This window comes from Oncorhynchus gorbuscha, unplaced genomic scaffold (assembly GCF_021184085.1).
Source record: "Oncorhynchus gorbuscha isolate QuinsamMale2020 ecotype Even-year unplaced genomic scaffold, OgorEven_v1.0 Un_scaffold_872, whole genome shotgun sequence".
Lineage (NCBI taxonomy): Eukaryota > Metazoa > Chordata > Actinopteri > Salmoniformes > Salmonidae > Oncorhynchus > Oncorhynchus gorbuscha.
The window spans coordinates 1-27,500 of NW_025745855.1; the positions used below are offsets into that span (position 1 = coordinate 1).

Genomic DNA, 27,500 nt, shown 5'->3' on the forward strand with positions numbered 1-27,500 from the left:
GGCTGAGTGAGTTAGGGAGGGAGAGAGCAACAGTACTATTCTAATGCCAAGGTAGAGGTGGCTGAGTGAGTTAGGGAGGAGGGAGAGAGCAACATAACTATTCCCCCTGACCATTCTAATGCCAAGGTAGAGGTGGCTGAGTGAGTTAGGGAGGAGGGAGAGAGCAACAGAACTATTCCCCCTGACCATTCTAATGCCAAGGTAGGGAGGAGGAGAGGTGGCTGAGGTGGTGAGTTAGGGAGGAGGGAGAGAGCAACAGAACTATTCCCCTGACCATTCTAATGCCAAGGTAGAGGTGGCTGAGTGAGTTAGGGAGGAGGGAGAGAGCAACAGAACTATTCCCCTGACCATTTCTAATGCCAAGGTAGAGGTGGCTGAGTGAGTTAGGGAGGAGGGAGAGAGCAACAGAACTATTCCCCCTGACCATTCTAATGCCAAGGTAGAGGTGGCTTAGTGAGTTAGGGAGGAGGGAGAGAGCAACAGAACTATTCCCCCTGACCATTCTAATGCCAAGGTAGAGGTGGCTGAGTGAGTTAGGGAGGAGGGGAGAGAGCAACAGAACTATTCCCCCTTGACCATTCTAATGCCAAGGTAGAGGTGGCTGAGTGAGTTAGGGAGGAGGGGGAGAGAGCAACAGATCTATTCCCCCTGACCATTCTAATGCCAAGGTAGAGGTGGCTGAGTGAGTTAGGGAGGAGGGGAGAGAGCAACAGAACTATTCCCCTGACCATTCTAATGCCAAGGTAGAGGTGGCTGAGTGAGTTAGGGAGGAGGGGAGAGAGCAACAGAACTATTCCCCCTGACCATTCTAATGCCAAGGTAGAGGTGGCTGAGTGAGTTAGGGAGGAGGGGAGAGAGCAACAGAACTATTCTAATGCCAAGGTAGAGGTGGCTGAGTGAGTTAGGGAGGAGGGGAGAGAGCAACAGAACTATTCCCCCTGACCATTCTAATGCCAAGGTAGAGGTGGCTGAGTGAGTTAGGGAGGAGGGGAGAGAGCAACAGAACTATTCCCCTGACCATTCTAATGCCAAGGTAGAGGTGGCTGAGTGAGTTAGGGAGGAGGGGAGAGAGCAACAGAACTATTCCCCCTGACCATTCTAATGCCAAGGTAGAGGTGGCTGAGTGAGTTAGGGAGGAGGGGAGAGAGCAACAGACTATTCCCCCTGACCATTCTAATGCCAAGGTAGAGGTGGCTGAGTGAGTTAGGGAGGAGGAGAGAGCAACAGAACTATTCCCCCTGACCATTCTAATGCCAAGGTAGAGGTGGCTGAGTGAGTTAGGGAGGAGGGGAGAGAGCAACAGAACTATTCCCCCTGACCATTCTAATGCCAAGGTAGAGGTGGCTGAGTGAGTTAGGGAGGAGGGGAGAGAGCAACAGAACTATTCCCCTGACCATTCTAATGCCAAGGTAGAGGTGGCTGAGTGAGTTAGGGAGGAGGGGAGAGAGCAACAGAACTATTCCCCCTGACCATTCTAATGCCAAGGTAGAGGTGGCTGAGTGAGTTAGGGAGGAGGGGAGAGAGCAACAGAACTATTCCCCCTGACCATTCTAATGCCAAGGTAGAGGTGGCTGAGTGAGTTAGGGAGGAGGGGAGAGAGCAACAGAACTATTCCCCCTGACCATTCTAATGCCAAGGTAGAGGTGGCTGAGTGAGTTAGGGAGGAGGGAGAGAGCAACAGAACTATTCCCCCTGACCATTCTAATGCCAAGGTAGAGGTGGCTGAGTGAGTTAGGGAGGAGGGGAGAGAGCAACAGAATTCCCCTGACCATTCTAATGCCAAGGTAGAGGTGGCTGAGTGAGTTAGGGAGGAGGGGAGAGAGCAACAGAACTATTCCCCCTGACCATTCTAATGCCAAGGTAGAGGTGGCTGAGTGAGTTAGGGAGGAGGGGAGAGAGCAACAGAACTATTCCCCTGACCATTCTAATGCCAAGGTAGAGGTGGCTGAGTGAGTTAGGGAGGAGGGGAGAGAGCAACAGAACTATTCCCCCTGACCATTCTAATGCCAAGGTAGAGGTGGCTGAGTGAGTTAGGGAGGAGGGAGAGAGCAACAGAACTATTCTAATGCCAAGGTAGAGGTGGCTGAGTGAGTTAGGGAGGAGGGGAGAGAGCAACAGAACTATTCCCCTGACCATTCTAATGCCAAGGTAGAGGTGGCTGAGTGAGTTAGGGAGGAGGGGAGAGAGCAACAGAACTATTCCCCCTGACCATTCTAATGCCAAGGTAGAGGTGGCTGAGTGAGTTAGGGAGGAGGGGAGAGAGCAACAGAACTATTCCCCCTGACCATTCTAATGCCAAGGTAGAGGTGGCTGAGTGAGTTAGGGAGGAGGGAGAGAGCAACAGAACTATTCCCCCTGACCATTCTAATGCCAAGGTAGAGGTGGCTGAGTGAGTTAGGGAGGAGGGGAGAGAGCAACAGAACTATTCCCCTGACCATTCTAATGCCAAGGTAGAGGTGGCTGAGTGAGTTAGGGAGGAGGGGAGAGAGCAACAGAACTATTCCCCTGACCATTCTAATGCCAAGGTAGAGGTGGCTGAGTGAGTTAGGGAGGAGGAGAGAGCAACAGAACTATTCCCCCTGACCATTCTAATGCCAAGGTAGAGGTGGCTGAGTGAGTTAGGGAGGAGGGAGAGAGCAACAGAACTATTCCCCCTGACCATTCTAATGCCAAGGTAGAGGTGGCTGAGTGAGTTAGGGAGGAGGGGAGAGAGCAACAGAACTATTCCCCTGACCATTCTAATGCCAAGGTAGAGGTGGCTGAGTGAGTTAGGGAGGAGGGGAGAGAGCAACAGAACTATTCCCCCTGACCATTCTAATGCCAAGGTAGAGGTGGCTGAGTGAGTTAGGGAGGAGGGGAGAGAGCAACAGAACTATTCCCCCTGACCATTCTAATGCCAAGGTAGAGGTGGCTGAGTGAGTTAGGGAGGAGGGAGAGAGCAACAGAACTATTCCCCCTGACCATTCTAATGCCAAGGTAGAGGTGGCTGAGTGAGTTAGGGAGGAGGGAGAGAGCAACAGAACTATTCCCCTGACCATTCTAATGCCAAGGTAGAGGTGGCTGAGTGAGTTAGGGAGGAGGGGAGAGAGCAACAGAACTATTCCCCCTGACCATTCTAATGCCAAGGTAGAGGTGGCTGAGTGAGTTAGGGAGGAGGGAGAGAGCAACAGAACTATTCCCCTGACCATTCTAATGCCAAGGTAGAGGTGGCTGAGTGAGTTAGGGAGGAGGGGAGAGAGCAACAGAACTATTCCCCCTGACCATTCTAATGCCAAGGTAGAGGTGGCTGAGTGAGTTAGGGAGGAGGGGAGAGAGCAACAGAACTATTCCCCCTGACCATTCTAATGCCAAGGTAGAGGTGGCTGAGTGAGTTAGGGAGGAGGGGAGAGAGCAACAGAACTATTCCCCCTGACCATTCTAATGCCAAGGTAGAGGTGGCTGAGTGAGTTAGGGAGGAGGGGAGAGAGCAACAGAACTATTCCCCTGACCATTCTAATGCCAAGGTAGAGGTGGCTGAGTGAGTTAGGGAGGAGGGGAGAGAGCAACAGAACTATTCCCCCTGACCATTCTAATGCCAAGGTAGAGGTGGCTGAGTGAGTTAGGGAGGAGGGGAGAGAGCAACAGAACTATTCCCCCTGACCATTCTAATGCCAAGGTAGAGGTGGCTGAGTGAGTTAGGGAGGAGGGGAGAGAGCAACAGAACTATTCTAATGCCAAGGTAGAGGTGGCTGAGTGAGTTAGGGAGGAGGGGAGAGAGCAACAGAACTATCCCCCTGACCATTCTAATGCCAAGGTAGAGGTGGCTGAGTGAGTTAGGGAGGAGGGAGAGAGCAACAGAACTATTCCCCTGACCATTCTAATGCCAAGGTAGAGGTGGCTGAGTGAGTTAGGAGGAGGGGAGAGAGCAACAGAACTATTCCCCTGACCATTCTAATGCCAAGGTAGAGGTGGCTGAGTGAGTTAGGGAGGAGGGGAGAGAGCAACAGAACTATTCCCCTGACCATTCTAATGCCAAGGTAGAGGTGGCTGAGTGAGTTAGGGAGGAGGGGAGAGAGCAACAGAACTATTCCCCCTGACCATTCTAATGCCAAGGTAGAGGTGGCTGAGTGAGTTAGGGAGGAGGGGAGAGAGCAACATAACTATTCCCCCTGACCATTCTAATGCCAAGGTAGAGGTGGCTGAGTGAGTTAGGGAGGAGGGGAGAGAGCAACAGAACTATTCCCCCTGACCATTCTAATGCCAAGGTAGAGGTGGCTGAGTGAGTTAGGGAGGAGGGGAGAGAGCAACAGAACTATTCTAATGCCAAGGTAGAGGTGGCTTAGTGAGTTAGGGAGGAGGGGAGAGAGCAACATAACTATTCCCCTGACCATTCTAATGCCAAGGTAGAGGTGGCTGAGTGAGTTAGGGAGGAGGAGAGAGCAACAGAACTATTCCCCCTGACCATTCTAATGCCAAGGTAGAGGTGGCTGAGTGAGTTAGGGAGGAGGGGAGAGAGCAACAGAACTATTCCCCCTGACCATTCTAATGCCAAGGTAGAGGTGGCTGAGTGAGTTAGGGAGGAGGGGAGAGAGCAACAGAACTATTCCCCCTGACCATTCTAATGCCAAGGTAGAGGTGGCTGAGTGAGTTAGGGAGGAGGGGAGAGAGCAACAGAACTATTCCCCTGACCATTCTAATGCCAAGGTAGAGGTGGCTGAGTGAGTTAGGGAGGAGGGGAGAGAGCAACAGAACTATTCCCCCTGACCATTCTAATGCCAAGGTAGAGGTGGCTGAGTGAGTTAGGGAGGAGGGGAGAGAGCAACAAGTCAAAACTCCTCCCCCTCTCTCTCCATCTAACTACCCAGCATGTCTGAGAGATCAGACAGGATCGATAGTTGTGATGTTATAGTTCTGTCTGACCATTCAGCCAAGGATAGAGGTGGCTGAGTGAGTTCTGTTGAGAGATCAGACAGGGGAGTAAGCAACAGAACTAGTTCTGTCTGAGAGATCAGACTGAAGTTTAGAAGGATCGATAGTTGTAATGTTATAGTTCTGTCTCAGACAGGATCTAACTACCCAGCATGTCTGAGAGATCAGACAGGATCGATAGTTGTGATGTTATAGTTCTGTCTGAGAGATCAGACAGGATCGATAGTTGTAATGTTATAGTTCTGTCTGAGAGATCAGACAGGATCGATAGTTGTAATGTTATAGTTCTGTCTGAGAGATCAGACAGGATCGATAGTTGTAATGTTATAGTTCTGTCTGAGAGATCAGACAGGATCGATAGTTGTATTGTTATAGATCTGTCTGAGAGACAATCAATACTCAGTTACACACAATCACACACATACAGAGGGTCAGGTTGAGTGGGTGGTTTGGTCAGGTTGAGTGGGTGGTATAGTCAGGTTGAGTGGGTGATATGGTCAGGTTGAGTGGGTGGTATAGTCAGGACAGAGGGTCAGGTTGAGTGGGTGGTATAGTCAGGTTGAGTGGGTGGTATAGTCAGGTTGAGTGGGTGGTATGGTCAGGTTGAGTGGGTGGTATGGTCATGTTGAGTGGGTGGTATGGTCAGGTTGAGTGGGTGGTATGGTCAGGTTGAGTGGGTGGTTTGGTCAGGTTGAGTGGGTGGTATGGTCAGGTTGAGTGGGTGGTATGGTCAGGTTGAGTGGGTGGTATGGTCAGGTTGAGTGGGTGGTTTGGTCAGGTTGAGTGGGTGGTTTGGTCAGGTTGAGGGGGTGCGTCACCTGAGTGGGTTGATTCACTGTTGTGGTCATCCTGTCTGGGTTGGCGCCCCCCCCCCCACTTGGGTTGTGCCGTGGCGGAGATCTTTGTGGGCTATACTCAGCCTTGTCTCAGGATGGTAAGTTGGTGGTTGAAGATATCCCTCTAGTGGTGTGGGGGCTGTGCTTTGGCAAAGTGGGTGGGGTTATATCCTTCCTGTTTGGCCCTGTCCGGGGGTGTCCTCGGATGGGGCCACAGTGTCTCCTGTCCCCTCCTGTCTCAGCCTCCAGTATTTATGCTGCAGTAGTTTGTGTCGGGGGCTAGGGTCAGTTTGTTATATCTGGAGTACCCCTCCTGTCCTAATTCGGTGTCCTGTGTGAATCTAAGTGTGCGTTCTCTAATTCTCTCCTTCTTTCTTTTCTCTCTCGGAGGACCTGAGCCCTAGGACCATGCCCCAGGACTACCTGACATGATGACTCCTTGCTGTCCCCAGTCCACCTGGCCATGCTGCTGCTCCAGTTTCAACTGACCTGAGCCCTAGGACCATGCCCCAGGACTACCTGACATGATGACTCCTTGCTGTCCCCAGTTGCTGTCCCCAGTCCACCTGGCCATGCTGCTGCTCCAGTTTCAACTGTTCTGCCTTACTATTATTCGACCATGCTGGTCATTTATGAACATTTGAACATCTTGGCTATGTTCTGTTATAATCTCCACCCGGCACAGCCAGAAGAGGACGGGCCACCCCACATATGCTCTCTCTAATTCTCTCTTTCTTTCTTTTCTCTCTCGGAGGACCTGAGCCCTAGGACCGTGCCCCAGGACTACCTGACATGATGACTCCTTGCTGTCCCCAGTCCACCTGGCCATGCTGCTGCTCCAGTTTCAACTGTTCTGCCTTGTTATTATTCGACCATGCTGGTCATTTATGAACATTTTAACATCTTGGCCATGTTCTGTTATAATCTCCACCCAGCACAGCCAGAAGAGGACTGGCCACCCCACATAGCCTGGTTCCTCTCTAGGTTTCTTCCTAGGTTTTGGCCTTTCTAGGGAGTTTTTCCTAGCCACCGTGCTTCTACACCTGCAATGCTTGCTGTTTGGGGTTTTAGGCTGGGTTTCTGTACAGCACTTTGAGATATCAGCTGATGTACGAAGGGCTATATAAATAATTTGATTTGATTTGATTTGGTATGGTCAGGTTGAGTGGGTGGTATGGTCAGGTTGAGTGGGTGGGTGGTATAGTCAGGTTGAGTGGGTGGTATGGTCAGGTTGAGTGGGTGGTATGGTCAGGTTGAGTGGGTGATATGGTCAGGTTGAGTGGGTGGTGTAGTCAGGTTGAGTGGGTGGTATGGTCAGGTTGCGTGGGTGGTATGGTCAGGTTGAGTGGGTGGTATAGTCAGGTTGAGTGGGTGGTATAGTCAGGTTGAGTGGGTGGTATAGTCAGGTTGAGTGAGTGGTTTGGTCAGGTTGAGTGGGTGGTATAGTCAGGTTGAGTGGGTGGTATGGTCAGGTTGAGTGGGTGGTATCGTCAGGTTGAGTGTGTGGTATAGTCAGGTTGAGTGGGTGGTATAGTCAGGTTGAGTGGGTGGTTTGGTCAGGACAGAGGGAATATGCAGAAAACCAGGAACCAACTCTTAATAACCTTTGTTCAACAGCAACACTACACTATAACCCTTGTTCAACAGCAACACTACACTATAACCCTTGTTCAACAGCAACACTACACTATAACCCTTGTTAAACAGCAACACCCCACTATAACCCTTGTTCAACAGCAACACAACACTATAACCCTTGTTCAATACAAACACTACACTATAACCCTTGTTCAACAGCAACACCACACTACACTATAACCCTTGTTCAACAGCAACACTACACTACACTATAACCCTTGTTCAACAGCAACACTACACTACACTATAACCCTTGTTCAACAGCAACACTACACTATAACCCTTGTTCAACAGCAACACTACACTATAACCCTTGTTCAACAGCAACACTACACTATAACCCTTGTTCAACAGCAACACTACACTATAACGCTTGTTCAACAGCAACACTACACTATAACCCTTGTTCAACAGCAACACTATAACCCTTGTTCAACAGCAACACTATAACCCTTGTTCAACAGCAACACTACACTATAACCCTTGTTCAACAGCAAAACTACACTATAACCCTTGTTCAACAGCAACACTACACTATATAACCCTTGTTCAACAGCATCACTACACTATAACCCTTGTTCAACAGCAACACTACACTATAACCCTTGTTCAACAGCATCACTACACTATAACCCTTGTTCAACAGCAACACTACACTATAACAGCAACACTATAACCCTTGTTCAACAGCAACACTACACTATAACCCTTGTTCAACAGCAACACTACACTATAACCCTTGTTCAACAGCAACAACACTATAACCCTTGTTCAACAGCAACACACACTATAACCCTTGTTCAACAGCAACACTACACTATAACCCTTGTTCAACAGCAAAACTACACTATAACCCTTGTTCAACTATAACCCTTGCAACAGCAACACTACACTATAACCCTTGTTCAACAGCAACACCCCACTATAACCCTTGTTCAACAGCAACACTACACTATAACCCTTGTTCAACAGCAACACTACACTATAACCCTTGTTCAACAGCAACACTACACTACACTATAACCCTTGTTCAACAGCAACACTAACCACTTGTTCAACAGCAACACTACACTATAACCCTTGTTCAACAGCAACACTACACTATAACCCTTGTTCAACAGCAACACTACACTATAACTTGTTCAAAGCAACCTACACTATAACGCTTGTTCAACAGCAACACTACACTATAACCCTTGTTCAACAGCAACACTCAACAGCAACACTATAACCCTTGTTCAACAGCAACACTACACTATAACCCTTGTTCAACAGCAAAACTACACTATAACCCTTGTTCAACAGCAACACTACACTATAACACTACACTATAACCCTTGTTCAACAGCAACACTACACTATAACCCTTGTTCAACAGCATCACTACACTATAACCCTTGTTCAACAGCAACACTACACTATAACCCTTGTTCAACAGCAACACTATAACCCTTGTTCAACAGCAACACTACACTATAACCCTTGTTCAACAGCAACACTACACTATAACCCTTGTTCAACAGCAACAACACTATAACCCTTGTTTAACAGCAAACTACACTATAACCCTTGTTCAACACTACACATAACCCTTGTTCAACAGCAACACTACACTAACCCTTAACATCCCACTATAACCATTGTTCAACAGCAACACCCCACTATAACCCTTGTTCAACAGCAACACTACACTATAACCCTTGTTCAACAGCAACACTACACTATAACCCTTGTTCAACAGCAACACCCCACTATAACCCTTGTTCAACAGCATCACTAACACAGCAACACTACACTATAACCCTTGTTCAACAGCAACACTACACTATAACCCTTGTTCAACAGCAACACCCCACTATAACCCTTGTTCAACAGCAACACCCCACTATAACACTTGTTTTAAATGGATGGGGTGACAACAGCAACAACAGAAAACTACTTAAACTGTAACAGATGACATAGACCACAACTTTAAACTGTAACAGATGACATAGACCACAACTTTAAACTGTAACAGATGACATAGACCACAACTTTAAACTGTAACAGATGACATAGACCACAACTTTAAACTGTAACAGATGACATAGACCACAACTTTAAACTGTAACAGATGACATAGACCACAACTTTAAACTGTAACAGATGACATAGACCACAACTTTAAACTGTAACAGATGACATAGACCACAACTTTAAACTGTAACAGATGACATAGACCACAACTTTAAACTGTAACAGATGACTGTAACAGATGACATAGACCACAACTTTAAACTGTAACAGATGACATAGACCACAACTTTAACCTGTAACAGATGACATAGACCACAACTTTAAACTGTAACAGATGACATAGACCACAACTTTAAACTGTAACAGATGACATAGACCACAACTTTAAACTGTAACAGATGACATAGACCACAACTTTAAACTGGATATAAACCGAAAACCTCAAGGGATGACCTCACCAGAAAGAGCTCTCAGAGAGGTGAGAGTGGGTGAGCCAATCAGATATTAGATCATAGATAGAAAACCTCAAGGGATGACCTCACCAGAAAGAGCTCTCAGAGAGGTGAGAGTGGGTGAGCCAATCAGATATTAGATCATAGATAGAAAACCTCAAGGGATGACCTCACCAGAAAGAGCTCTCAGAGAGGTGAGAGTGGGTGAGCCAATCAGATATTAGATCATAGATAGAAAACCTCAAGGGATGACCTCACCAGAAAGAGCTCTCAGAGAGGTGAGAGTGGGTGAGCCAATCAGATATTAGATCATAGATAGAAAACCTCAAGGGATGACCTCACCAGAAAGAGCTCTCAGAGAGGTGAGAGTGGGTGAGCCAATCAGATATTAGATCATAGATAGGTAATCATCACCCCTTAAAGCTTTGGGGATAATAATAATAATAATAATAATAATAACATAAAATAATATAATAATAATAATAATAATAATGTATGAGGGGGGCGTGTACCTGGGGGGGTGGGGGGTGTGTCCCCTGGGGTCGTCACGGGCGACCTGTTATAGCCAAAGGAAGTGAATAGTGGAAGCAGTGGCTGATGGGTATGTGGAGGTGGAGGAGGCGGAGGAGGCAGGATATGGAACTGATGGAACGTGGTTTCGTTGCCGTTGACGACCGCTGAGTTGGCGGGGGCGACCGTCGGCGTGGGAACGAGCTGTATCTTTTGAAACTGTTGGGTGTTAATGACTGTGCTCGGCAACCCTAGATACGATCACCGTGGCGATGACACGACAACAAACAAACAAAAACAAACAACAACAAAAACAAAAAAATTGTAATTAAATCAATGAAAAACCTTAAATCACAAATCAATCAACACGGTAACATGTTAGAGAGATGAACAAAGAGAGAGATGGAGGGAGGAGACGGAAGGAATAGAGACGACTGTGACTAGGATGGAGAGATGAACAAAGAGAGAGATGGAGGGAGGAGACGGACGGAGGGAATAGAGACGACTGTGACTAGGATTGAGAGATGAACAAAGAGAGAGATGGAGGGAGGAGACGGACGGAGGGAATAGAGACGACTGTGACTAGGATGGAGAGAGGAGAGAAGAGGAGAAGGGTGGAAGGAGAGAGGAGAGGAATGGAGGGAGGAGAGGAGAGGAGAAGGGTGGAAGGAGAGAGGAGAGGAATGGAGGGAGGAGAGGAGAGGATAGAGGAGAAGAGTGGAAGGAGAGAGGAGAGGAATGGAGGGAGGAGAGGATAGGAGAGAAGAGGAGAAGGGTGGAAGGAGAGAGGAGAGGAATGGAGGGAGGAGAGGAGAGGATAGGAGAGAAGAGGAGAAGGGTGGAAGGAGAGAGGAATGGAGGGAGGAGAGGATAGGAGAGAAGAGGAGAGGAGAAGGGTGGAAGGGGAGAGGAATGGAGGGAGGAGAGGATAGGAGAGAAGAGGAGAAGGGTGGAAGGAGAGAGGAGAGCAATGGAGGGAGGAGAGGAGAGGATAGGAGAGAAGAGGAGAAGGGTTGAAGGAGAGAGGAGAGGAATGGACGGAAGAGAGGAATGGAGGGAGGAGACGATAGGAGAGGAGAGAAGAGGTGAAGGATGGAAAGAGGAGAGGAATGGAAGGAAAAGAGGAATGGAGGGAGGAGACGATAGGAGAGAAGAGGAGAAGGGTGGAAGGAGAGAGGAGAGGAATGGAAGGGAGAAGAGGAGAAGGGTGGAGGAGGAGGAGAGGGAGGAGAGGATAGGAGAGAAGAGGAGAAGGGTGGAAGGAGAGAGGAGAGGAATGGAGGGAGGGAGGAGAGGATAGGAGATAAGGGGAGAAGGGTGGAAGGAGAGAGGAGAGGAATGGAGGGAGGGGAGAAGAGGAGAAGGGTGGAAGGAGAGAGGAGAGGAATGGAGGGAGGAGAGGATAGGAGAGAAGAGGAGAAGGGTGGAAGGAGAGAGGAGAGGAATGGAGGGAGGAGAGGATAGGAGAGGAGAAGGGTGGAAGGAGAGAGGAATGGAGGGAGGAGAGGATAGGAGAGAAGAGGAGAGGAGAAGGGTGGAAGGGGAGAGGAATGGAGGGAGGAGAGGATAGGAGAGAAGAGGAGAAGGGTGGAAGGAGAGAAATGGAGGGAGGAGAGGATAGAGAGAAGAGGAGAAGGGTTGAAGGAGAGAAATGGAGGGAGGAGAGGATAGGAGAGAAGAGGAGAAGGGTTGAAGGAGAGAGGAATGGAGGGAGGAGAGGATAGGAGAGAAGAGGAGAAGGGTTGAAGGAGAGAGGAATGGAGGGAGGAGAGGATAGGAGAGAAGAGGAGAAGGGTTGAATGAGAGAGAGGAGAGGAATGGAGGGAGGAGAGGATAGGAGCGAAGAGGAGAAGGGATGAAGGAGAGAGGAGAGGAATGGACGGAAGAGAGGAATGGAGGGAGGAGAAGGGAGAGGAGAGAAGAGGTGAAGGATAGAAAGAGGAGAGGAATGGAAGGAAGAGAGGATAGGAGAGGAGAGGAGAGGTGAAGGATAGAAGGAGGAGAGGAGAGGAGAGGAGAGGAGAGGAGAGGAGAGGAGAGGAGAGGAGAGGAGAGGAGAGGAGAGGAGAGGAGAGGAGAGGAGAGGAGAGGAGAGGAGAGGAGAGGAGAGGAGAGGAGAGGAAGGAGGAGAGGAGGAGAGAATGTAACTGTGAACTCCCTCTGAACACAGCTGCCTTACGTACACTATGTACTCTGGATGTGTGTGTGTGCGTGGGTGTGTATTAATGGAACTGTGTGTGTGTGCGTGTGTGTTCGTGGAATTGCGTGTGTGTGTGTGTTTGTTTGTGTTCGTGGAACTGCATGCGTGTTTGTGTGTTCGTGGAACAGCGTGTGTGTGTGTGTGTGTGTGTGTGTGTGTGTGTGTGTGTGTGTGTGTGTGTGTGTGTGTGTGTGTGTGTGTGTGTGTGTGTGTGTGTGTGTGTGTGTGTGTGTGTGTGTGTGGAACTGAACAACCGACAGGAAGGAGAAGAGTGAGAAGCTGTGCTTGTAGAGAGAGAGAAGAAGAACTTAGAGAAAAACAGCAAAACAGCCGATGTGAAACAAAACAGACAAACATGAAAAAACAGACAGACAGACAGACCCCCCAAGGTACAGACCCCCCAAGGTACAGACCCCCCAAGGTACAGACCCCCAAGGTACAGACCCCCAAGGTACAGACACCCCCAAGGTACAGACCCCCCAAGGTACAGACCCCCAAGGTACAGACCCCCAAGGTACAGACCCCCAAGGTACAGACCCCCAAGGTACAGACCCCCAAGGTACAGATCCCCCAAGGTACAGACCCCCCAAGGTACAGACCCACCAAGGTACAGACCCCCAAGGTACAGACCCCCCAAGGTACAGACCCCCAAGGTACAGACCCCCAAGGTACAGACCCCCAAGGTACAGACCCCCAAGGTACAGACCCCCACAAGGTACAGACCCCCAAGGTACAGAACTCCCAAGGTACAGACCCCCAAGGTAAAGACCCCCCAAGGTACAGACCCCCAAGGTACAGACCCCCAAGGTACAGACCCCCAAGATACACCCCACAAGATACAGACCCCCAAGATACAGACCCCCAAGATATGACCCCACAAGATACAGACCCACAAGATACAGACCCCCAAGATACAGACCCCACAAGGTACAGATCCCCAAGATACAGACCCCACAAGGTACAGACCCCCAAGATATAGATATGACACCACTAGATATAGATATGACACCACTAGATATGACACCACTAGATATAGATATGACACCACTAGATATAGATATGACACCACTAGATATAGATATGACACCACTAGGTATAGATATGACACCACTAGATATAGATATGACACCACTAGATATGACACCACTAGATATAGATATGACACCACTAGGTATAGATATGACACCACTAGATATAGATATGACACCACTAGGTGTAGATATGACACCACTAGATATAGATATGACACCACTAGATATAGATATGACACCACTAGGTGTAGATATGACACCACTAGATATAGATATGACACCACTAGATATAGATATGACACCACTAGGTATAGATATGACACCACTAGATATAGATATGACACCACTAGGTGTAGATATGACACCACTAGATATAGATATGACACCACTAGGTATGACACCACTAGATATGACACCACTAGATATAGATATGACACCACTATATATATATATATGACACCACTAGATATGACACCACTAGATATAGATATGACACCACTAGATATAGATATGACACCACTAGATATAGATATGACACCACTAGATATAGATATGACACCACTAGGTGTAGATATGACACCACTAGATATAGATATGACACCACTAGATATAGATATGACACCACTAGGTATAGATATGACACCACTAGATATAGATATGACACCACTAGATATAGATATGACACCACTAGATATAGATATGACACCACTAGGTATAGATATGACACCACTAGATATAGATATGACACCACTAGATATAGATATGACACCACTAGGTATAGATATGACACCACTAGATCTAGATATGACACCACTAGATATAGATATGACACCACTAGATATAGATATGACACCACTAGGTGTAGATATGACACCACTAGATATAGATATGCCACCACTAGATATAGATATGACACCACTAGATATAGATATGACACCACTAGATATAGATATAGATATGACACCACTAGATATAGATATGACACCACTAGATATAGATATGACACCACTAGATATGACACCACTAGATATAGATATGACACCACTAGATATAGATATGACACCACTAGATATAGATATGACACCACTAGATATAGATATGACACCACTAGATATGACACCACTAGGTGTAGATATGACACCACTAGATATAGATATGCCACCACTAGATATAGATATGACACCACTAGATATAGATATGACACCACTAGATATAGATATAGATATGACACCACTAGATATAGATATGACACCACTAGGTATAGATATGACACACTAGATACTAGACCATAGATATAGATATGACACCACTAGATATAGATATGACACCACTAGATATAGATATGACACCACTAGATATAGATATGACACCACTAGATATAGATATGACACCACTAGATATAGATATGACACCACTAGATATGACACCACTAGGTGTAGATATGACACCACTAGATATAGATATGACACCACTAGGTGTAGATATGACACCACTAGATCTAGATATGACACCACTAGATATAGATATGACACCACTAGATATAGATATGACACCACTAGATATAGATATGACACCACTAGATATAGATATGACACCACTAGGTATAGATATGACACCACTAGGTATAGATATGACACCACTAGATATAGATATGACACCACTAGATATGACACCACTAGATATAGATATGACACCACTAGATATAGATATGACACCACTAGATATAGATATGACACCACTAGATATGACACCACTAGATATAGATATGACACCACTAGATATAGATATGACACCACTAGATATAGATATGACACCACTAGATCTAGATATGACACCACTAGATATAGATATGACACCACTAGATATAGATATGACACCACTAGGTGTAGATATGACACCACTAGATATAGATATGCCACCACTAGATATAGATATGACACCACTAGATACAGATATGACACCACTAGATATAGATATAGATATGACACCACTAGATATAGATATGACACCACTAGATATAGATATGACACCACTAGATATGACACCACTAGATATAGATATGACACCACTAGATATAGATATGACACCACTAGATATAGATATGACACCACTAGATATAGATATGACACCACTAGATATAGATATGACACCACTAGATATGACACCACTAGGTAGTAGATATGACACCACTAGATATAGATATGACACCACTAGATATAGATATGACACCACTAGATATAGATATGACACCACTAGATATAGATATAGATATGACACCACTAGATATAGATATGACACCACTAGATATAGATATGACACCACTAGATATAGATATGACACCACTAGATATAGATATGACACCACTAGATATAGATATGACACCACTAGATATAGATATGACACCACAACTAGACCCCAATATGACATAGATATGACACCACTAGGTATAGATATGACACCACTAGATATAGATATGACACCACTAGATATAGATATGACACCACTAGGTACAGATATGACACCACTAGGTGTAGATATGACACCACTAGATATAGATATGACACCACTAGATGTAGATATGACACCACACTAGATATAGATATGACACCACTAGGTATAGATATGACACCACAAGGTATAGATATGACACCAAGATATAGATATGACACCACTAGATATAGATATGACACCACTAGATATGACACCACTAGATATAGATATGACACCACTAGATATAGATATGACACCACTAGATATAGATATGACACCACATATAGATATGACACCACTAGATATAGATATGACACCACTAGATATAGATATGACACCACTAGATATAGATATGACACCACTAGATATAGATATGACACCACTAGATATAGATATGACACCACTAGATATAGATATGACACCACTAGATATAGATATGACACCACTAGGTATAGATATGACACCACTAGATATAGATATGACACCACTAGATATAGATATGACACCACTAGATATAGATATGACACCACTAGATATAGATATGACACCACTAGATATAGATATGACACCACTAGATATAGATATGACACCACTAGATATAGATATGACACCACTAGATATAGATATAGATATGACACCACTAGATATAGATATGACACCACTAGATATAGATATGACACCACTAGATATAGATATGACACCACTAGATATAGATATGACACCACTAGATATAGATATGACACCACTAGATATGACACCACTAGATATAGATATGACACCACTAGATATAGATATGACACCACTAGATGTAGATATGACACCACTAGATATAGATATGACACCACTAGATATAGATATGACACCACTAGATATAGATATGACACCACTAGATATAGATATGACACCACTAGATATGACACCACTAGATATAGATATGACACCACTAGATATAGATATGACACCACTAGATATGACACCACTAGATATAGATATGACACCACTAGATATAGATATGACAGACCACTAGATATAGATATGACACCACTAGATATAGATATGACACCACTAGATATAGATACCAAGATACACCACTAGATATGACACCACTAGATATAGATATGACACCACTAGATATGACACCACTACCCCACAAGATAGATATAGATATGACAGACCACTAGAGATATGACCCCACAAGATAGATACAAGACCACTAGATATAGATATGACACCACTAGATATAGATATGACACCACTAGATATAGATATGACACCACTAGATATAGATATGACACCACTAGATATAGATATGACACCACTAGGTATAGATATGACACCACTAGATATAGATATGACACCACTAGATATAGATATGACACCACTAGATATAGATATGACACCACTAGATATAGATATGACACCACTAGATATAGATATGACACCACTAGATATAGATATGACACCACTAGATATGACACCACTAGATATAGATATGACACCACTAGATATAGATATGACACCACTAGATATAGATATGACACCACTAGGTATAGATATGACACCACTAGATATAGATATGACACCACTAGATATAGATATAGATATGACACCACTAGATATAGATATGACACCACTAGATATAGATATGACACCACTAGATATAGATATGACACCACTAGATATATAGATATGACACCACTAGATATAGATATGACACCACTAGATATAGATATGACACCACTAGATATAGATATAGATATGACACCACTAGATATAGATATGACACCACTAGATATAGATATGACACCACTAGATATAGATATGACACCACTAGATATAGATATGACACCACTAGATATAGATATGACACCACTAGATGTAGATATGACACCACTAGATATAGATATGACACCACTAGATATAGATATAGATATGACACCACTAGATATAGATATGACACCACTAGATATAGATATGACACCACTAGATATAGATATGACACCACTAGATATAGATATGACACCACTAGATATAGATATGACACCACTAGATATAGATATGACACCACTAGATATAGATATGACACCACTAGACTAGATATGACACCACTAGATATAGATATGACACCACTAGATATAGATATGACACCACTAGATATAGATATAGATATGACACCACTAGATATAGATATGACACCACTAGATATAGATATGACACCACTAGATATAGATATGACACCACTAGATATAGATATGACACCACTAGATGTAGATATGACACCACTAGATATAGATATAGATATGACACCACTAGATATAGATATGACACCACTAGATATGACACCACTAGATATAGATATGACACCACTAGATATAGATATGACACCACTAGATATAGATATGACACCACTAGATATAGATATGACACCACTAGATATAGATATGACACCACTAGATATAGATATGACACCACTAGATATATGACACCACTAGATGTAGATATGACACCACTAGATATAGATATGACACCACTAGATATAGATATGACACCACTAGATATAGATATGACACCATAGATAGATATAGATATGACACCACTAGATATAGATATGACACCACTAGATATAGATATGACACCACTAGATATAGATATGACACCACTAGATATAGATATAGATATGACACCACTAGATATAGATATGACACCACTAGATATAGATATGACACCACTAGATATAGATATGACACCACTAGATATAGATATGACACCACTAGATATAGATATGACACCACTAGATATGACACCACTAGATATAGATATGACACCACTAGATATAGATATGACACCACTAGATATAGATAGATATGACACCACTAGATATAGATATGACACCACTAGATATAGATATGACACCACTAGATATAGATATGACACCACTAGATATAGATATGACACCACTAGACTAGATATGACACCACTAGATATAGATATGACACCACTAGATATAGATATGACACCACTAGATATAGATATGACACCACTAGATATAGATATGACACCACTAGATATAGATATGACACCACTAGATATAGATATGACACCACTAGATATGACACCACTAGATATAGATATGACACCACTAGATATAGATATGACACCACTAGATATGACACCACTAGATATAGATATGACACCACTAGATATAGATATGACACCACTAGATATAGATATGACACCACTAGATATAGATATGACACCACTAGATATAGATACGACACCACTAGATATGACACCACTAGATATAGATATGACACCACTAGATATGACACCACTAGATATAGATATGACACCACTAGATATGACACCACTAGGTATAGATATGACACCACTAGATATAGATATGACACCACTAGATATAGATATGACACCACTAGATATAGATATGACACCACTAGATATAGATATGACACCACTAGATATAGATATGACACCACTAGATATAGATATGACACCACTAGATATAGATATGACACCACTAGATATAGATATGACACCACTAGATATAGATATGACACCACTAGATATAGATATGACACCACTAGATATAGATATGACACCACTAGATATGACACACCACTAGATATAGATATGACACCACTAGATATAGATATGACACCACTAGATATAGATATGACACCACTAGATATAGATATGACACCACTAGATATAGATATGACACCAGATATAGATATAGATATAGATATGACACCACTAGATATAGATATGACACCACTAGATATAGATATGACACCACTAGATATAGATATGACACCACTAGATATAGATATGACACCACTAGGTATAGATATGACACCACTAGATATAGATATGACACCACTAGATATAGATATAGATATGACACCACTAGATATAGATATGACACCACTAGATATAGATATGACACCACTAGATATAGATATGACACCACTAGATATAGATATGACACCACTAGATGTAGATATGACACCACTAGATATAGATATGACACCACTAGATATAGATATAGATATATGACACCACTAGATATAGATATGACACCACTAGATAGATATAGATATGACACCACTAGATATAGATATGACACCACTAGATATAGATATGACACCACTAGATATAGATATGACACCACTAGATATAGATATGACACCACTAGATATAGATATGACACCACTATGACACCACTAGATATAGATATGACACCACTAGATATAGATATGACACCACTAGATATAGATATGACACCACTAGGTATGACACCACTAGATATAGATATGACACCACTAGATATAGATATGACACCACTAGATATAGATATGACACCACTAGGTATAGATATGACACCACTAGATATAGATATGACACCACTAGATATAGATATGACACCACTAGGTATAGATATGACACCACTAGATATAGATATGACACCACTAGATATAGATATGACACCACTAGGTGTACATGACCATCTAATCATTTATCACTCCAGTGTTAATCTGCAATATTGTAATTATTCCCCTACCTCCTCATGCCTTTTGCACACAATGTATATAGACTCTTTATTTTTTCTACTGTGTTATTGACTTGTTAATTGTTTACTCCATGTGTAACTCTGTGTTGTCTGTTCACACTGCTATGCTTTATCTTGGCCAGGTCGCAGTTGCAAATGAGAACTTGTTCTCAACTAGCCTACCTGGTTAAATAAAGGTGAAATAAAAAAATATCAGACTGGTAGCTTAGCTCCCTCTACTGGTTCAGTCGTGGAACAGCACCTAGTCACACGGTCCAGTCAGCAGTAGACAATGCAGGCTGGTTGATAGATAGAGCTGTATCAGACTGGTAGCTTAGCTCCCTCTACTGGTTCAGTCGTGGAACAGCACCTAGTCACACGGTCCAGTCAGCAGTAGACAATGCAGGCTGGTTGATAGATAGAGCTGTATCAGACTGGTAGCTTAGCTCCCTCTACTGGTTCAGTCGCGGAACAGCACCTATTCACACGGTCCAGTCAGCAGTAGACAATGCAGGGCTGATTTTCCTTTTTAGTAGACGGAGGTCAGTCAACAGGAGGTTGGTGCTTGTCACAGGAGGTGCTGCTGCTGTACTGTTAGACTCTAACAGGGCTGTACTGCAGGTTAGACTCTAACAGGGCTGTACTACAGGTTAGACTCTAACAGGGCTGTACTGCAGGTTAGACTCTAACAGGGCTGTACTACAGGTTAGACTCTAACAGGGCTGTACTACAGGTTAGACTCTAACAGGGCTGTACTACAGGTTAAATGACTCTAACAGGGCTGTACTACAGGTTAAAGGACTCTAACAGGGCTGTACTACAGGTTAGACTCTAACAGGGCTGTACTACAGGTTAAATGACTCTAACAGGGCTGTACTACAGGTTAAATGACTCTCACAGGGCTGTACTATAGGTTAAATGACTCTAACAGGGCTGTACTGCACGTTAGACTCTGACAGGGCTGTACTGTTAGACTCTAACAGGGCTGTACTGCAGGTTAGACTCTGACAGGGCTGTACTGTTAGACTCTAACAGGGCTGTACTGCAGGTTAGACTCTGACAGGGCTGTACTGCAGGTTAGACTCTGACAGGGCTGTACTGTTAGACTCTAACAGGGCTGTACTGTTAGACTCTAACAGGGCTGTACTGTTAGACTCTAACAGGGCTGTACTGTTAGACTCTAACAGGGCTGTACTGTTAGACTCTAACAGGGCTGTACTGTTAGACTCTAACAGGGCTGTACTGCAGGTTAGACTCTAACAGGGCTGTACTGCAGGTTAGACTCTAACAGGGCTGTACTACAGGTTAGACTCTAACAGGGCTGTACTACAGGTTAGACTCTAACAGGGCTGTACTACAGGTTAGACTCTAACAGGGCTGTACTGCAGGTTAGACTCTAACAGGGCTGTACTGCAGGTTAGACTAACAGGGCTGTACTGCAGGTTAAAGGACTCTAACAGGGCTGTACTACAGGTTAGACTCTAACAGGGCTGTACTGCAGGTTAAAGGACTCTAACAGGGCTGTACTGCAGGTTAGACTCTAATAGGGCTGTACTGCAGGTTAGACTCTAACAGGGCTGTACTACAGGTTAGACTCTAACAGGGCTGTACTGCAGGTTAGACTCTAACAGGGCTGTACTGCAGGTTAGACTCTAACAGGGCTGTACTGTAGGTTAGACTCTAACAGGGCTGTACTGTAGGTTAGACTCTAACAGGGCTGTACTACAGGTTAGACTCTAACAGGGCTGTACTACAGGTTAGACTCTAACAGGGCTGTACTACAGGTTAGACTCTAACAGGGCTGTACTACAGGTTAGACTCTAATAGGGCTGTACTACAGGTTAGACTAACAGGGCTGTACTGCAGGTTAAAGGACTCTAACAGGGCTGTACTACAGGTTAGACTCTAACAGGGCTGTACTGCAGGTTAAAGGACTCTAACAGGGCTGTACTACAGGTTAGACTCTAACAGGGCTGTACTACAGGTTAGACTCTAACAGGGCTGTACTGCAGGTTAGACTAACAGGGCTGTACTGCAGGTTAAAGGATAATTCCCGAGAACCCAAAAAGAACCCGCACGCACACAGACACAAACACACACCTGTTCTCTTGTTGATGACCTCCACTATTGTAGAAGGGAAGTAGCCCACGCGGTCATTTCCTGTACGGTTGTCATGGATACAGCCCTTCCAGCGCCCGTCAACATGCTGCTCGAGAACCTGCCAGAGAAAACAAATAAATTCAACGTGGCAGAGTAGAATATAATAAACAGAGAACAGTAGAATAGAGTAGAATATAATAAACAGAGAACAGAACAATAGAGTAGAATATAATAAACAGAGAACAGAAGAATAGAGTAGAATATAATAAACAGAGAACAGAAGAATAGAGTAGAATATAATAAACAGAGAACAGTAGAATAGAGTAGAATATAATTAACAGAGAACAGTAGAATATAGTAGAATATAATAAACAGAGAACAGAACAATAGAGTAGAATATAATAAACAGAGAACAGAAGAATAGAATATAATAAACAGAGAACAGTAGAATAGAGTAGAATATAATAAACAGAGAACAGTAGAATAGAGTAGAATATAATTAACAGAGAACAGTAGAATATAGTAGAATATAATAAACAGAGAACAGAAGAATAGAGTAGAATATAATAAACAGAGAACAGTAGAATAGAGTAGAATATAATAAACAGAGAACAGTAGAATAGAGTACAATAGAGTATAATATAATAAACAGAGAACAGAAGAATAGAGTACAATAGAGTAGAATATAATAAACAGAACAGTAGAATAGGGTAGAATATAATAAACAGAGAACAGAAGAATAGAGTAGAATAGAGTAGAATATAATAAACAGAGAACAGTAGAATAGAGTAGAATAGAGTAGAATATAATAAACAGAGAACAGTAGAATAGAGTAGAATATAATAAACAGAAAACAGTAGAATAGAGTAGAATATAATAAACAGAGAACAGTAGAATAGAGTAGAATATAATAAACAGAGAACAGTAGAATAGAGTAGAATATAATAAACAGAGAACAGTAGAATAGAGTAGAATATAATAAACAGAGAACAGTAGAATAGAGTAGAATATAATAAACAGAGAACAGAACAATAGAGTAGAATATAATAAACAGAGAACAGAACACTAGAGTAGAATATTATAAACAGAGAACAGAACAATAGAGTACAATATAATAAACAGAGAACAGTAGAATAGAGTACAATAGAGTAGAATATAATAAACAGAGAACAGTAGAATAGAGTACAATAGAGTAGAATATAATAAACAGAGAACAGAAGAATAGAGTAGAATATAATAAACAGAGAACAGAAGAATAGAGTAGAATATAATAAACAGAGAACAGTAGAATAGAGTAGAATATAATAAACAGAGAACAGAAGAATAGAGTAGGATATAATAAACAGAGAACAGTAGAATAGAGTAGAATATAATAAACAGAGAACAGTAGAATATAATTAACAGAGAACAGAAGAATAGAGTAGAATATAATAAACAGAGAACAGAACAATAGAGTAGAATATAATAAACAGAGAACAGAAGAATAGAGTAGAATATAATAAACAGAGAACAGAACAATAGAGTAGAATATAATAAACAGAGAACAGAACAATAGAGTAGAATATAATAAACAGAGAACAGTAGAATAGAGTAGAATATAATAAACAGAGAACAGAAGAATAGAGTAGAATATAATAAACAGAGAACAGTAGAATAGAGTAGAATATAATAAACAGAGAACAGTAGAATATAATTAACAGAGAACAGAAGAATAGAGTAGAATATAATAAACAGAGAACAGAACAATAGAGTAGAATATAATAAACAGAGAACAGAAGAATAGAGTAGAATATAATAAACAGAGAACAGAACAATAGAGTAGAATATAATAAACAGAGAACAGAACAATAGAGTAGAATATAATAAACAGAGAACAGAACAATAGAGTAGAATATAATAAACAGAGAACAGTAGAATAGAGTAGAATAGAGTAGAATAGAGTAGAATATAATAAACAGAGAACAGTAGAATAGAGTAGAATAGAGTAGAATATAATAAACAGAGAACAGTAGAATAGAGTAGAATATAATAAACATAGAACAGAACAATAGAGGCGAATATAATAAACAGAGAACAGTAGAATAGAGTAGAATATAATAAACAGAGAACAGAACAATAGAGTAGAATATAATAAACATATAATATAATAAACAGAGAATAGAAGAATAGAGTAGAATATAATAAACAGAGAACAGAAGAATAGAGTAGTATATAATAAACAGAGAACAGAACAATAGAGTAGAATATAATAAACAGAGAACAGAACAATAGAGTAGAATATAATAAACAGAGAACAGAACAATAGAGTACAATAGAGTAGAATATAATAAACAGAGAACAGAACAATAGAGTACAATATAATAAACTGTTATCTCCTGTATCTATCCTCTATCATTCTCTAACTGTTCCTGTTATCTCCTGTATTTATCCTTCTCTAACTGTTCCTGTTATCTCCTGTACCTATCCTCTATCCTTCTCTAACTGTGCCAATTATCTCCTGTATTTATCCTTCTCTACCTGTTCCTGTTATCTCCTGTATCGATCCTCTATCCTTCTCTACCTGTTCCTGTTATCTCCTGTACCTATCCTCTATCCTTCTCTACCTGTTCCTGTTATCTCCTGTACCTATCCTCTATCCTTCTCTACCTGTTCCTGTTATCTCCTGTACCTATCCTCTATCCTTCTCTACCTGTTCCTGTTATCTCCTGTATTTATCCTTCTACCTGTTCCTCTATCCTTCTCTACCTGTTCCTGTTATCTCCTGTATTTATCCTTCTCTACCTGTTCCAGTTATCCTGTATTTATCCTCTATCCTGTTATCTCCTGTATTTATCTCTACCTGTTCCTGTTATCTCCTGTACCTATCCTCTATCCTCCTCTACCTGTTGCTGTTATCTCCTGTACCTATCCTCTATCCTTCTCTACCTGTCCCTGTTATCTCCTGTATTTATCCCTCTACCTGTTCTGTTATCTCCTGTACCTATATATCCTTTCTAACTGTCCCTGTTATCTCCTGTATTTATCCTTCTCTACCTGTTCCTGTTATCTCCTGTATTTATCCTCTATCCTTCTCTACCTGTTCCTGTTATCTCCTGTATTTATCCCTCTATCCTTCTCTACCTGTTCCTGTTATCTCCTTACCTATCCTATATCCTTCTGTTCCTGTTATCTCCTGTACCTATCCCTATCCTTCTCTACCTGTTCCTCCTGTATCTATCCTCTATCCTTCTCTGTTCCTGTTATCTCCTGTACCTATCCTCTATCCTCTACCTGTTGCTGTTATCTCCTGTATCTATCCTCTATCCTTCTCTACCTGTTCCTGTTATCTCCTGTATTTATCCTTCTCTACCTGTGCCAGTTATCTCCTGTATTTATCCTCTATCCTTCTCTACCTGTTCCTGTTATCTCCTGTACCTATCCTCTATCCTCCTCTACCTGTTGCTGTTATCTCCTGTACCTATCCTCTAATCTTCTCTACCTGTCCCTGTTATCTCCTGTATTTATCCTTCTCTAACTGTTCCTGTTATCTCCTGTATTTATCCTTCTCTACCTGTTCCTGTTATCTCCTGTATTTATCCTCTATCCTTCTCTACCTGTTCCTGTTATCTCCTGTACCCATCCTTCTCTAACTGTTCCTGTTATCTCCTGTACCTATCCTATATCCTTCTGTTCCTGTTATCTCCTGTACCTATCCTCTATCCTTCTCTACCTGTTCCTGTTATCTCCTGTATCTATCCTCTATCCTTCTCTACCTGTTCATGCTATCTCCTGTACCTATCCTCTATCCTTCTCTAACTGTTCCTGTTATCTCCTGTACCTATCCTCTATCCTTCTCTACCTGTTCCTGTTATCTCCTGTACCTATCCTCTATCCTTCTCTACCTGTTCCTGTTATCTCCTGTACCTATCCTCTATCCTTCTCTACCTGTTCCTGTTATCTCCTGTACCTATCCTCTATCCTTCTCTACCTGTTCCTGTTATCTCCCGTATCTATCCTCTATCCTTCTCTACCTGTTCATGCTATCTCCTGTACCTATCCTCTATCCTTCTCTAACTGTTCCTGTTATCTCCTGTACCTATCCTCTATCCTTCTCTACCTGTTCCTGTTATCTCCTGTACCTATCCTCTATCCTTCTCTACCTGTTCCTGTTATCTCTTGTATTTATCCTTCTCTACCTGTTCCTGTTATCTCCTGTATATATCCTTCTCTACCTGTTCCTGTTATCTCCTGTATTTATCCTTCTCTACCTGTTCCTGTTATCTCCTGTACCTATCCTCTATCCTTCTCTACCTGTTCCTGTTATCTCCTGTATTTATCCTTCTCTACCTGTGCCAGTTATCTCCTGTATTTATCCTCTATCCTTCTCTACCTGTTATCTCCTGTACCTATCCTCTATCCTCCTCTACCTGTTGCTCTTATCTCCTGTACCTATCCTCTATCCTTCTCTACCTGTCCCTGTTATCTCCTGTATTTATCCTTCTCTAACTGTTCCTGTTATCTCCTGTATATATCCTTCTCTACCTGTTCCTGTTATCTCCTATATCTATCCTCTATCCTTCTCTACCTGTTCCTGTTATCTCCTGTATTTATCCTCTATCCTTCTCTACCTGTTCCTGTTATCTCCTGTACCTATCCTATATCCTTCTGTTCCTGTTATCTCCTGTACCTATCCTCTATCCTTCTCTACCTGTTCCTGTTATCGCCTGTATCTATCCTCTATCCTTCTCTACCTGTTCATGTTATCTCCTGTAT

The 27,500-nt window shown here is 42.6% G+C and overlaps 1 protein-coding gene across 1 annotated transcript in view; it reads right to left on the reverse strand.

Annotated features, from left to right (window-relative positions):
* Nucleotides 1-10,362: 10,362 nt before the first annotated feature.
* The window catches only part of LOC124020645 (caskin-1-like), a gene marked incomplete at its 3' end in the record, with an annotated part of 73,216 nt that continues 56,078 nt past the window's right edge, over nucleotides 10,363-27,500 (reverse strand). Inside the window, exons 10-11 of the mRNA XM_046335886.1 lie at nucleotides 22,749-22,866; nucleotides 10,363-10,611 (exon numbers count right to left, since the gene is read on the reverse strand). Coding sequence (XP_046191842.1) covers nucleotides 10,363-10,611; nucleotides 22,749-22,866 — 367 coding nt within the window. The remainder of the gene's footprint in view (nucleotides 10,612-22,748; nucleotides 22,867-27,500) is intronic.